This window comes from Fulmarus glacialis, unplaced genomic scaffold (genome assembly GCF_000690835.1).
Source record: "Fulmarus glacialis isolate BGI_N327 unplaced genomic scaffold, ASM69083v1 scaffold1820, whole genome shotgun sequence".
In the NCBI taxonomy this organism is placed as follows: Eukaryota; Metazoa; Chordata; class Aves; order Procellariiformes; family Procellariidae; genus Fulmarus; species Fulmarus glacialis.
Genome location: NW_009186876.1, coordinates 8,421 through 23,500, shown reverse-complemented (window position 1 = coordinate 23,500; position 15,080 = coordinate 8,421). Strand labels below are relative to the sequence as shown.

The 15,080-nt window shown below is 37.1% G+C and overlaps 1 protein-coding gene across 1 annotated transcript in view; it reads right to left on the bottom strand.

Annotated features, from left to right (window-relative positions):
* The window catches only part of COG5 (component of oligomeric golgi complex 5), a gene marked incomplete at its 5' end in the record, with an annotated part of 68,633 nt that overhangs the window by 47,612 nt on the left and 5,941 nt on the right, over positions 1-15,080 (bottom strand). Inside the window, 3 exons of the mRNA XM_009572851.1 lie at positions 1,517-1,678; positions 2,836-3,040; positions 5,417-5,498. Coding sequence (XP_009571146.1) covers positions 1,517-1,678; positions 2,836-3,040; positions 5,417-5,498 — 449 coding nt within the window. The remainder of the gene's footprint in view (positions 1-1,516; positions 1,679-2,835; positions 3,041-5,416; positions 5,499-15,080) is intronic.

The following is a 15,080-nucleotide window of genomic DNA, read 5'->3' as shown; positions in this document are numbered from 1 at the left end:
AGTGAGTGAGCGGCTGCGTGGTATTTGGCTGCCTGCCAGGTTAAACCATGACACTTGGTCATGGAATCCCCCAGATCTCCATCGGTTAGGGCTGCATTCATAAATGCCGTACTGAAAACAGACAAGCACAAGGACCATCACGTTGCTAGTGATGAGATTAACCTCTCCCAAGAACTGGAGAGACACTAGGCACCCTGATCTAGGAATAACCTTCTCCAAGAACTCTGCAGGGCCCCAAATATCATTAGCTAAAGGTCACTCTGGAAAACTCAGCTGAAATTTCATAATTTTCATGTCATTTTCCCTTCCCCTCTGCAAGGAGCAAAATAACATCAATAACCACACCAACAGGCACGTTCTGAGCATCTGCAACTCCCAGTCACAAGTACAGTGTCAGTATTTAATATTACACACACACTCTCACATACATATACTGAAAATGCCTTTTCGGACCGTATTAAAGAGAGTAGTCTTTAGCAAAACCTCAGGAGGGAAAATACACCATCGGTAATTTAAGTATCTCATTTTACAAATTCTACCTGGAATAATCATCTTGATCCTCCTGTTTCACGCTAAAAGAATATTTACATCAGGTATTATCACTTGCAGCCAAGCAACTATCATCTTCCCTTTGACACAGTCAGAATAATTAAGATATCAGATATTTACAATATGTGTAAAGTTTCTCTTCCTGATGTTTTATCAGCTTACACAGTAAAACTTAAATTAAAATTTCAGTTATTCCAGAAAAACAAAATTCAGAAATTAAATAATAAATAATAAAACTTATAGTAGATTATAAATAATAATGAGGTGATTATCCTGCTGTATTCAGCACTGGTGCAGCCTCACCTTGAATACTGTGTGCGGTTCTGGGCCCCACAATTTAAGAAGGATGTGAAGTTACTCGAATGTCTCCAGAGGAGGGCAACAAAGCTGGTGAAAGGGCTGGAAGGCATGTCCTATGAGGAGCAGCTAAGGACTATGGGCTTGTCTAGTTTGAAGAAAAGGAGGCTGAGGGGCGACCTCGTTGCTCTCTACAGCTTCCTGAGGAGGGGAAGTGGAGAGGGAGGGGCTGAGCTCTTCTCCCTGGGATCCGGTGATAGGAGGCGTGGGAATGGTTCAAAGCTGTGCTAGGGAAGGTTTACGCTGGACATTAGGAAGCGCTTCTTTACCAAGAGGGTGGTCAAACACTGGAACAGGCTGCCTAGAGAGGTGGTCGATGCCCCCAGCCTGTCAGTGTTTAAGATGCATGTGGACAATGCCCTTAATAGCATGCTTTTACTTTTGGTCAGCCCTGAAGTGGTCAGGCAGTTGGACTAGATATCATTGCAGGTCCCTTCCAACTGAACTATTCTATTCTATTCTAAATCCTGACTTATTTTTTACACTAACCAGTTTTGCAACTAAAGAGTAATCAACCTCTTACTGCTAAGGAAGTCTCATTTCTAAAATTGTAATTTATGAGAAAAAACATGTTGAAGATTACATTTTGCAATGTATTATACATGCATACCTGGCTATAGTTTTAATGATGCTGTCAAGCTCGTCAGAAGAAGGAGGATTCCGACCTCCAGGAGGGAAGACAAGATTGATGGGGTCAAAGAGTCGAGATAAGGATTTTGACAAGTAAGCAGCTTCATATTGTTGCAGTGAATCTTTCAAGGCCTTTTCTGGACTGTGGGATAAGACAAAATTACTACATTTTAAATTAAAATACACAACAGCATTGAATCTTTCCCGACCATACAAACGTTGCAGTATTGAACCTGGTTTTTCTTTCTGCTCTTTAAACATACGCACTTGCAAAGATTTTAATAGTGTCTAACACCTTACTTTTCACCTGAACCACATAACTAGTCAGGGAGCCATTCTGTGTAGTTCAATACAGTTCTTAGTACTTTCTGTAAGACCTACATGGAATCCCTAATTCAAGGTGTTCTTGAGATAAACAGTGCTAAAAACATCTGCAAAATATCAGCGAGATATTCAGAACTGCAATGAAAGACCTTTTTATATTCACATATTTCATTAGCAGACAGCTTGTACTCAATGATACATTAAAAAAAAAAAAAATGTATCTTCTGGTATACATATGCATATAGAAAGCTTCAAATAGAAACTCTTCTTAAACTCACCTTTAGTAAGCTTCAGTCTTCAGTATTTCTATTTGTGAAAATGAGTAAGCAGTAACACTCTCAAACTTTTTACCTCTTTTTCAAAAGTTTGGTGAACTCTTTACTTTGCTTCCATTGAAGTCAATGGTAGGTCTCCCACTGACTGCTCAGGAACACATTTAAGCCAATACAAATCTCACATAAAATATTCATTTTATCTTACATAAGTCTAGAAGTCTTAATTGACTTCATGAGCCTGTTTCAGTTTGATCTTTCTGATACCTACCACTCAGATCATGTTTATTCTATGATATATAAACATAAAAACTGTGAATCATAACAAACTAAGCATTGGTCACACACCAATGATTGCGGTATCATTAAGAGAAAGCTACTGTATATGTAATCGCAACATATACAAAACCAAATTTTCATCATTCTGCTTTTTTTTTCACCCAAAGAGACAAAAAGATAAAACTAGTTCCAAAGTCAGGGACTTTGTGAAAGACAAGACAATCCAACACCATTAATTATATAACCTAATGAAAATCCTACAGCTCTAAAATAGTATTAAAGTAGTAACTGCAAGAGGAAAAAAAAAGCCTTTAAAATTTTCCCATTCTAACAATCTGAATAACACTAAGTTCTTAAAAATATTCTGTTTTCTTATAGGGTGCAAAGCTCTACTTTTTATTGCCTTAGAGTTCATAGTACATACTCATAATCTTGGGTTTTTTGCATGAATATGTCCTGTGTATCTTCTTCCATTTGTTGTAGTTCAGCAAAGAGATCAGTAGTTCCACTTGTGTTAAAATTCCTCTGAATATTTTGACTATACTGTTGCAGGCGCTTCCACAAGTCATTATAAAGCCTCAATAATTTAGGGTATTCTCCTTCAAAAGCTTGTTTCAAAAACATAGAGGCTGCAAAACAAAGCAGTAAGCAATACGCATTGCTAAGTTCAAACTAATTTTTTGATTCATATAAACAACCTGTATCCTTGCATTTACATCAATGAATGATATACAATGTTACCCTATCTTTAATATTAATAATGTAATATTTACAATTAATTTCAAAGTGGCATGAGCTATCACATCAAATGCAGTTGACAAAGATACTTATCTAAAGCACCAGCATAAAATCCACAATTGGAAGACTGGTCATGGAAAACTTACTTTGTACAATAAAGATACTAATCATGGTCGTGAATCATTTGGTATCAAACTTAATTATTACTATTATCATTCATTTAAGTCCAAAGTGTGATTAGAACTCTTTAAATCTAGAGATTTTCTAACAGTAGCTTGATGGGGGAAAAGCGTGGGGCTGTGCAACTTTGAAGATAGCCGTTTAAAACAGACAAAGATAACTTCTATAAGCCAAAGTCTTCAGAAATCTGATGAGGGAAGCATATGCTTTTACACATACTACTTAAAACAAGGTACCTAAAATGCAATTCCTAAACTTGTCAAATAAAGAATGACAAAGCCAGTAGAAAAATCAGCAATATTTTCAGCCTTGAAAGGCTTGCCACAAGTAACAGGAAATGAAGCAAATGTACAACTGGTTTAGCAACTGATGTTAATCTCGATCTAACATCACTCATACTTTACGGATTTCCCATTACATTAGGAGATTAACAGTGTTCCATTAATTCGTAGGTTTTTCAGGTTCCAGACATCTGCCCCATTTCACCCAGCCTATCCTTTCAACTCAAATATATTCTTACTTTGAGTACTGGAGGATTCACATTTACCATCAAACACAGAGTTATTTTAGGTCACAAAGCTATGTTTATAAAGACTGTTCCAATCTCACAAAAGCACATCATGATCTATTATCATACTCCGTAAACTGCCATGAATTACTATTTTTACACTATTTTTCTGATATTGTCTAGTCTTCCTCTGATTTATATGATCCAGAGGTCTGTGACTGATGTCAGTGGATTCAATCACTTAGAATTTATATGTTAAAAATGAACATTCTCATATAGACGCGTCACTTAAATGAGAAAGTCTACTCACTGTAAGCATTGTTTCCCCAAAACTCAGCTGTAGCAAAGTAAAAACATCATTCACAGTTCAAAAATCCCATTCACAGTTCAAAAATCCCAACCACTCCCTCTAAATGTTTATATAAAAAACATTATTAAACATCATAAGTAATAAAATATTTTTGATAGCTGTCAGACAAAGTACTTCTGACAAAATGTAAGAGTTCCCTTACTTCTGAAATGTTGATTGATCCCATTAACTGATGTCACAATTTTACAGTCTTAAAACCGAGTGCTGAAAACAGGTAGCACATGTTCGGTTTGAACATATGAGATTCCGGGTATATACATACTGCTGTTAAAGTAATGCGTAAGGCAAACAGTAAAATTAATATGTTTTAACACAAGATGAATACATTTTCTTTAGGGATCATCTAGTTACTTAGCAACCACTGAACATGAATCAACCAGCTAGTTCCTCAGAATTATATTGCTGCTATAAAGCCTGGAAAGACCAAATATTGAAGGGCCAATGCAATAGCTGAGATCACAAAGACAAACGCAAATCTTATGCACTTTATCTGTATGTGCAAAAGATTAACTTTATACACTGTATACAAACATGAAAGATATATTTATGAAAGTAGCAAACTCACCTGGGCTTATGATCCAATTGCATGCTGCATTAGCATGTACTGGTAATAGTACTGTCTTATGTTTACACATGATTTTTATTTAACTTTCCGTGACTGTATCTGCCATTTATGTATTACATATGTACAGAATATTATGAAAAGTCAGAACACCAGCCATTTAGCTATATTTAGACAAGACACAATTTTGAAGAAACTCAACTCCTGTTTATAAAGGTATCAAAAAATGGCTAAAATCAGATTTTTACAACTAATCAAGAAAAGTGTTTAACAAGAAAAGACTGTAAGAACTGCTCTTTAAAAATCAAATTACTATTTTTGAATTTGGCAAACTCATTCACTTTGGAAAGTATAATGTACCATTCCAAACATTTTTATCTCCACATACAGTTGCAAAAATATGGGTTTGTTATTAGATAATGACCAGTTAATGAAGCAGAAATATTTCTTTCAGAAAATTCAACCAAAGCTTAGGACGATCACCCTGTCTGGTTACAAACCCAAGAAGTTTTAAATTCACAGACCCCGCACTGAGTGAACCACTGCTATAGTTCTAGTAGAGGAGATAATGGGCAATGGGCTTATTGAAATGAGAGATTTAAAATAACTATAGAACACATTACAAATCATTTATACTGAATACTTACAGTCTGTTGCTGACTGAAACTGAGAGGAAAGTGTCTGAGTTACTGCAGTCCAAAATTTGTACAAAATATCAGACTGGCCATCCTGATAGCAAGGGACAAAAGAAATACAAGTTTCAAAATATACTCTTTCCAAAGAACCTTAAACAATGCAAATGGTCCCAGTCAAAGCTGTTCTACTATCACTGAGGATAAAAACTAAATAAATGAAGTCTGAGAAGTTTTCCTCGAGTTTAAAGCTAGAAAAAATATTGGAGAAAACAAAAATAAAAGCTTCAGTCTTCTCTCAAATGGGATATTTTCCTTCAAGTCCGAGAGAACGCTCCCAGCTCTCTAGGGGCATGAGTGTAGACCGAAGCAGTACACCTCAGAGCTGTGTTAGAAAATCTCCTTGCATTGCAGTGATCTTCTCATTCCATGGGGGTTCTCATGCTGACTACTTCACAGCAATTATTGTTACTGCCACTACAACATGCTTGCAAACACCAACCAGCGACCAAAACCAGTGCATGCTGCTCTGCTTCATATGAAACAGTTTCCTGTTTCTAAAAACATAAAACACATGAAAATACAGTGAACCTCACAGCTGACTCTTCACCTCCTTGTGTCAACAGGGCTTGCTGTCAGAAGTGGAAACAAGGCAGGATATTCTTGCAAAAAGGACATACAAGAAATAGCAGGCTGTTTCCTTGCTCCCCCAACATCTTGCACTTAAGCTCAAGCATTAAAGCATTATTTTGTTTTCTCTCTTTTGCTTTCTTCCTGTCTGTGTGTCTAAGGTAGAAAAAATTACAAGAGATGACAATGGGTATCCTGTCCTGCCCACTAATTAGATACTTGGAAGGCTGCCCAGTGTCTTCATCGGAGGGGGGAGCTCACACTGGACAGAATGGTTTTCTTCATTGCATGGAAACACATGTAATGTATTGACCCTACTGTATAAATTAACCAGTTTGACCAAATCACATATATAGTAATGATAATCAGCAAAAAGTGCTCAGAATGAAAAAGTGAAAGAGCCAGCAGTGATGACAAATGTCAGCAATTCTAAGGATCTTATGCTGGCACTTGGCTGTTTCTATCCTGACTCACTCCGAAACGTCCAAGGTTTTAAATCAAAGCACAACTTTCACAGCTAAAGATGGGTTTAAGCAAAAGACTCAACACAGAAATCGCTGTCAAAGAGGGATGCATTTTCTCAGCTTTCCTTTTGGCACTGCCAGTGACTTCACTATGAGAAAAACGAAAAAAACCCCAATCAAACAACCCTAGTTCTTGTTAATAACACAAGCCCTTTTAAAATGTCAGTTCAACTTCTGCACTGCCCAGCACTACAAAAAGGAGGAGATTAGCTATCAAATATAAAAGTCCAGCTACTCCAGATTGAATTACTACTTAAGATGACAAAGGAACAAAGAATGCACTCTATTCACTTGCATTAGCAATAACATGAAAAGCAATGAAGGTGTTTAGAATGTTATCCATTAACAGGGTACCGCTGCATCCCACTTGAAGATCTGGTCATTGAAAGACTGCAAGTCTTATCTTAAAGAATTGATATAAAACCTGAAAATCAGTCAAAGATACACTGAGACATCTAAAAATTAAAAAAAAAAAAAAAAAAAGGATTATCAGATAGAATGCTTTCGCAAATTCTGAGATTATATAAGGAATTCATCCAACCCTACCCCTCATCTCTAAAGATATTATTCAAAGAAAGATAAAATTTATGGGTCACGTGTTAAGAATTGAGAGAGAACATCTTCTATGCTGTTAGACTCATACTTGTGAAATGTATAAGAATTAACATAGAATACTAAAACTGGGATGATGGAATCTCATCTTTGACTGCTTGAGGACACTGATGGATTTAGAACCCGAAGTAACTTATTTTATAGCTATGTTTGTGTTTTCTCTAAAATTGTACTTGATTTTCATAAATGGGCAAAGTAAAATCATTAATATTAGACAATGATTCAGAAGGTGCACTGCATGAAATATCTGGGTTTTTTGCAAATGAAATTACTCAGTTCTTCATTTCACAGTTTCACATTTAAAACATGAAAATTACTATAAAACAAATGGCCTTTCACATCAACTGTAGAATAAATTAATTAGCTTTCATATTCTCTATCCCAACCTGGAACAATGTTTGCCGATTCAGCATGGTAACTCAATTCAATTTCTAAATAATCTTATGGAGGTGGAAAAATACTTACAGAGCACTTTCAAACAAGTTTTTTTTCATTACTGTAATCACCATCTACACCTCTGTCATAGCCCCAGCAGAAAATGCAATGATTAAAGGGTCTTGAAAACAAACTTGCATGTGGTCCCTCCACATCAACATTTCTACCTTAATTGTCAGATTCAACATGGTGACAAATAACAGTAACATACATTTGACGACATTTAATGTTCTTATGAAAATACATAACTTTTGTATGTACCTATATATATAATATAAGTCAGGCATATATACATATGTACTCATGTAAACATTTGCATAGTAGCCACAGCTGTACCAATTAAGCCTCTGCCCATTAGCTTCTGTCTTCTGACCTGGGCAAATGGTGTTCATTACCTGTATCAGAATTTTGTAGTAAAGAAGGCCGTCACGTCTTGGCTAACCAACTGTATTATGTATGAGGAAAAACAGAGGGGAAAATTCAGGTAACATTTCATACCGATTGACTACTGAGTCAAAAATGTTTAAGGGGAAAAACGATTAACGCCCCAGTTTTGGACCAACTAAAAACACTATCTACAGAGTCATTACCGGTTGCTTCTATAATGTAAGATACGCTATTTCACTTTGTCCAGTGTTGAGATGCAGTCACTCAGGAGGTGAAATATAGCTGCTGATTAACAGCACACAAAAGACCATGTAAGAGTTTGTGGCAGGAACTAGAGAATGCTGTTGCCTACAGATACACCAGGGGGTATTTCAGTGGGTGGACTGTAGCTACCAAAATTGGAATACAGCAAGGCATTAGCATTACATACTCCTGCTGGAGTAAGAAGTGCCATATGCAACCATGAGCATCCAGAAACCATTTATTTATTTTGTTTAAACCTGTAATTTCTTTTCCTTACGCATTAACTCAATATATTATTTTTTTAAGTACTTTTAAGTATCTCACTGCTTATTTTTTAAATAATGTATTCTAATTTAACTATTTAAAATATAATGTGTGATTATTTCACAATAATCAATACTAGAAAATGACACAAAAAAGGGTAGCAAAAGGAGTGTTTTTCTGCAGCTTAGCTGGAAATTAAAAGAATGTCCCCCTCCTTGTACTAGACAACTTCTTCAAGGACTTAAGAAGATAGACAGGACGAAGGTGGAAGAGGAAAGGGCAGTACTGCTTGCCTGAAATGTAGACAGCAGATGTACTGGCTCATCTTATTGTAATGGAAAGTTTATAAGCCTTCCCCTATGCTTCATATAGCACTGTGAGTAACATCCCACAGTATCAGAAAGTAACTGCTCTTTTGGGCCTTTCACTTTCAGAAAATGTCATCTAGCTAAAACTGCATTCTTGTCATCTTCCCATCTGTAGAGTGTAAGTAATGATGTTAGAGTGTAAGTAATGAATTTGGTCCTCCTCTACACTTACACCAAATATCCTCACTGGTAGACAATGTATGGGAGCATTGGGTACATCCACATTAGTGATTCAATGTGTAGAAGGGATTCTTTTTGGTGCAACTCTGTCTTGCGTCTATACTTGTTGTCTTGCAGAACACACTGAAGTGTGCTAGCAGACTAACTTCCACTATTCAAGGAATACACTCCTCATCATTAGCTTAAAAAGAACAGCTTCTGCAATTAAATAGCTTTTTGCACCATACCATCATATTTTTGTAACAGAACCCACAAGGATGTACTAATATTTTTATCAATTAATATTCTGAGACTTTAAATTGGGAATTTTCCATTTCTCTTGCTTCTGAAAATGAAATAAAATTGAAAGATGTTAAATTACTTACACCCCCTCCAAAATAAAAATGCTTGCTTTGAAATCTAGTCACAAGCAGATTAACATCTTGTGATACAATCTCTTGTAGCAGGAGCAGCTGACAAGATGAGTAATGAACTGCATCCGATTATCTTTTCAGCTCTGTGGCAATCATTTTCCAAGAGCTTCCTATTCCATACTAAACAACACTGGAAAAAGGTCACCACTCTATCATATTTCCCCCCCATCAGTGTATGTGTTTAATAACGCAGAGAACACATAAACCTTTGGAAGTTAAGAGGTCTGGTACTGTTATCTGTGGCGAAACTGTTTTGGGTGCATATTGCATATATAGAAATCCGACACAAAACATCCATATGTAATTTAAAGTCTCTCAGAAAGAAATTATTACACTTTAGCATATAATAGAATGCTATTTCCTCTTTTCATGCAATATGTTCTTTCTTCAACAGAAGAACCTTAACTGTAATTGATGGTATCTAAAACACAGGACAGGCAAGATTCAGGTTGACATATACGTATTTTCCCCATCATGGAATACAACTGAATTAAATCTATGAACATTAATTGCAAGCAGCTGTAGGACTATAATGGCAAAACAGGATTTTCCCCCCAAAAGCAGATCCATTTAAGTCAGCATTTCTGAACTAATGGTACTATCTGTTCGCAGCTTTATTTTGATCTCACAGCAGACAAAATCTGCACATAAATCATACTTTGCACCACTACAAAATGGTTGGGAGGTTAAGATCAGCCACAGAACTGGCTATTTTTTCATAAAAATCTGCTATGAAAATGCTCCTATACCTAAACTACACTTACATAAACTAATAATCTACCAACCCAAACTGGAAATTAAAAATACTGTCGCTGCTGTTCCTGTGCCCAGTGACCACTTTATTACCCAGAACTTACACAGCTGAGCAGGCACTCAAATGATTTAGTAGCCCCTACGCAACTCCTTGGGCAGTGCAAGACAGCTTAGGTCTGTCTTCCTCTTGTCAATTCTTTGCCTTCAGAAAAAAACTGAAAAACTGCTGGCAACATAAACTAGGGCAACCCTCTGCCGTTCTGACCTGCTGGACAGCTGGCCAGAACCAGGGGAATAGAAAGATGCTTTTGAAAGACATATGGACTATAAGCACTTGGCTACTTTTGAAAATGTTATTCCTAGGGAATCCACTTGCATCTGTGTAGAGTAAAATAGAAAAACACAATAATCCCATTCCAGTCTGGCCCATCCACTATAATTTTACCCTTTTTCATACTGTTTAAAAATTCAGTACTCAGTCACACATACAATTCACATAGGAATCACTTGCTCATGGAAATTACACACATAAATCAGACAAAATATGTCCGGCAGGCTAGACCACAAATGGCAATGAATTTTCTAAACAGTAGGGGTCACTTTATTGTGTACATGCACTGGACAAAGATCATTAGTGTAAGCCATAATTCAACAAAGTTTACCCTTATTAGAATAATAGATGCAGGCAGTCTGTTTGACTTCCATGACATACCTTATTTATGTGAAATTAAGAATGTGCTTAAGTGGTTTGCTGAATCAGGGCCATAATCAACAATCAGCAAAAAATGTGTTCACCTTGTGTAACTATTTAGTTTTAACTATTACTATAAGGTTACTATAGTCAATACTCTGCACAGACAGTAATATTGTGCAACTTACCCACAACAGAGGGGTTTTCAGATAAAACAATTAAGAACGTGTCATAATACTGCATAATGACAGTGCCAGGAGACATTTGGTCAGTACTAGCTCATCCTGCTCTCTGTCCCAGCTCAAGAAAGCAAAGTAGAACATAGGCATTCTAGGTGAACGCAAACTATCAAACTGTATTTTAAGATAAGGTTCTCTTCAGTAAATCTTTCTGTTGTAAACTAATAAAGGTCTTTCCCCAATCACACAAGCATAGTAAGTGTGAAAATTTAATATTCTAACGGCAAAAGTTTAACGCTTTTGCTAGTCTAGGACAGAAAAAGTCTACATTTAGAAGATGCCAAATTCAAAGCAGCCGATTGGCCTTTTAGGCAGAGATTTTAGTCAACAGAATCACAGAATGGTTGAGGTTTGGAAGGGACCTCTGGAGGTCATCTGGTCCAACCCCGCTGCTCAAGCAGGGCTACCTAGACCAGGCTGCCCAGGACTGCGTGCAGGCGGCTTTTGTATACCTCCAAGGATGGAGACACCACAACCTCCCTGGGCAACCTGTGCCACTGCTCAGTCACCCTCACAGTGAAAAAGTGTTTCCTGATGTTCAGACAGAACCTCCTGTGTTTCAGTTTGTGCCCATTGCCTCTGGTCCTGTTACTGGGCACCACTGGAAAGAGCCTGGCTCTGTCCTCTTTGCACCCTCCCTTCAGATATTTATATACATTGATGAGATCCTCCTGAGCCTTCTCTTCTCCAGGCTGAACAGTCCCGGCTCTCAGCTTTCCCTCATAGGAGAGATGCTCCAGTCCCTTCATCTTTGTGGCCCTTTGTTGGACTCTCTCCAGTGTGTCCACATCTCTCTTGTACTGGGGAGCCCAGAACTCAACACAGTACTCCATGTGTGGCCTCACTGGTGGTGAATAAAGGGAAGGATCACCTCCTCAATCTGCTGGCAATACTTTGCCTAATGCAGCCCAGGACACTATTCACCTTCTTTGCCGCAAGAATACATACTGGCTTATGTTCAACTTGGTGGCCACCAGGGCCCCCAGGGTCATTTCTGCCAAGCTGCCTTCCAGCTGGGCCCCAGCATGTAGTGGTGCCTGGGGTTGTTCCTCCCCAGGTGCAGGAGTTTGTACTTCTCCTCGTTGAACTTCATGAGGTTCCTGTCAGCCCATTTCTCCAGCCTGTTGAGGTCCCTCTGGATGGCAGCACGACCCTCGGGAACGTCAACCACTCCTCCCAGTTTTGTGTCATCAGCAAACTTGCTGAGGGTGCACTCTGCCCCATCATCCAGATCATTAATGAAGGCGACAGGACTGGACCCCGTATTGACCCCTGGAGTACACCACTAGTTACCGACCCCCAGCTAGACTTTGCCCCACTGATCACCATCCTCTGCGCCTAGCCATTTGGCTGGGCCATTCATGAGCAACCCTATGTTCATAAAAAGCTGAGTTTCAGAATTTCAAAAAGAGGGCTGTTATAGCACACAGTGCATCTGAGAAAGATTCAACCATCTTTTATGCAATGACTGGTGGTAAGGAAAGGATTCAGATCAGTATTCTTTTATTGGTATGGAATGAATAGGGGAAAAAAAACATTTATACTTATAATTTATATTAAAAATTCTTTTTTTCTGTAGTCTTTATATCTTTAGTGCATTGTACTATAGCATGTATGCAGACTTGTTAATAGTGTGAAGCAACATTATTACTCAGCTGTATAGATTTGAAATTTAGATTAATGTTGCCTGTTTGCAGGATTACAAGATTATCTTTGATGGAAAAAACTACAGGCTGACAGAATCCATGTGCTAAACCCCTTCCCACTTACTCATATGAAAGTGACTTGATTTCACAGTTCAAAAAGTATAACCCATTTTCACTAATAGCTACCAGTAAGTTAATAACCCACTGAACAATAGTGGGCTGAGTACCAGTACCATAAGAGCAAAGATATTTGAAGATCTGTATTCACTGTTACTCTATATTAATAATAATTATATTAATGTGCAGCCTGGAAAACTGATTTAAAGTCTCCTCAAACATAAAACCAGAACAGCTTACCTCATTTTTAAAAAACATACTGAACTAGTAATTAACTTTGCTATTACTGAAATGAAATCTCTTGAGTTCTGTTCTTAATGTAACTACTTAGTATCTGACATTAAATCGAAATTGAAGGAATGAGAATGAAAGTACCCTCCTTACTCAGTATTAGACAAGAGTGCAGGAAGATGCTGAAAAGACATATATTTATTTTTACAAATGTCTCTATTTCCTCCACGCTGTAAATTTAGAACTTAATGAGTATAATTTCTCATCTGTGAATTATCATATTTGTGTGTGTCTAAAATAGCTATTCTAACATTCAAATAATAAATCTGACCCACTGATTCTAAACTGGCTCCCACTTCATGACAATCACTTCCAACTTATTTTTCCCTGTAGAAATTTTGATACTTCGAGTAGAATGTGAAAAACATCTTTATTGTGAAGCCTCTTTGAAATGTAAAACAATATAGTGAATATTACCATGCAGCTAGTTGCTGCAGGCTCCTGAAATCAGGCTTTGCATACTAATACATACAGTGTTTTCTATCTGTAATCAAAGGCTCCGCCATAAAGAAATACGGGACTTGCGAATGTTGCTCTAAAAACAGAAGACATTTAAACGACAGCCTAAATATTTTTTCCACCAATAAAGCAACAGTGCAAATGATTTAACAATTTTGTATGGCAAGATCTTATGGGACAGAAATAAGGAAATCTATTTGCACTATTTCTATAGCAACATAATTCCCAAATGTTACACTGTGAACAAAAAGCCATCATCCTCAGTAGTGCAATTAATCAGTAAAGAAACAGACAAGTTCCAAGTGTGTTTTCAATAAACCTTTTCTATCTTCTCAAAGTAGTCGAGATTAAATTTCTTAAAAGAACAGTGCATCTAAATTTCTACATTATACATTGCAGGTGAACTGATGTCAATAAATGACACCATGATTTTAAAAATTACCTTGATTTTTTTGTTTTACTGCAGGGCATAGAATTTCATTACACTGAGTTGATCAGTTTATACCCAAGGTGTAACAGTTTCTAGACTTAGTGCAACATTTTAAAAACGTCCCTTCATGCAGCTGACAAAAGAAACAAAACGGGTTGTAGTTTTTTTTTTTAAATATAACCTTCTTAACTAGAAAATTAAGTTAAGACTGTGCATTTTCCTTATTAGAATATTAGAATTCTTAAGTGATTCCTCAGAAAAACTAATTTGTAAGGAACAAAAATACTTAGGTCATAAACAGTGTCCTGTATCTTCAAAAATACTTAAAACATTAATTAATCCTCCCATATTCCTGCAAGATATGTATCAACTGGAAGTAAATGAACTTAGTGTTTCCAAAAGCCAGTAACTACCCAAGGGACCTGACAGCTTTCTTCTATCCAGAGAACTGATTTAGTATGTACAGCAGCAATTCGAACTACGCTTTCACCTTGAGTACTACATACCCCATTCAAGGATGAAAGGGTGGTTCATTACCACGTCCACTCAGCCCATAGTTGTTCAGGTAAGATTGACAAGAACAATGATAAAAGGCGGCACTTCTGATAAATGCATTTCTTTTCAAATAGCAAGCTGACTGAAACCAACTAACTTAGTAATTTTCAATCATCACCGAATTGCGATTCGCACAAACCCCACCAAACCAGAAGTGAAAAAGAACAAAGGTCATTATAACCTACTAACACACACCACCTCCACACCATCCCTTTTATTTACGGCTGCACATTTCTGTCAGAGAAACGGAATTAAAGTTCTAGAGAAACGCAATGTCATTAGAAAACCATTGCACAGGCTCTGACCTTCCCATTTGAATTAGAACCAAATTACTTTTAGTATGGCTGTCTGGACACACTGATCCATCCAAAACGAGAATCAGGACTTTTAACTGGTAAGACCTTTTTGGTTTTTTAAGACAGGCCTCAAAAATCTTGCACCT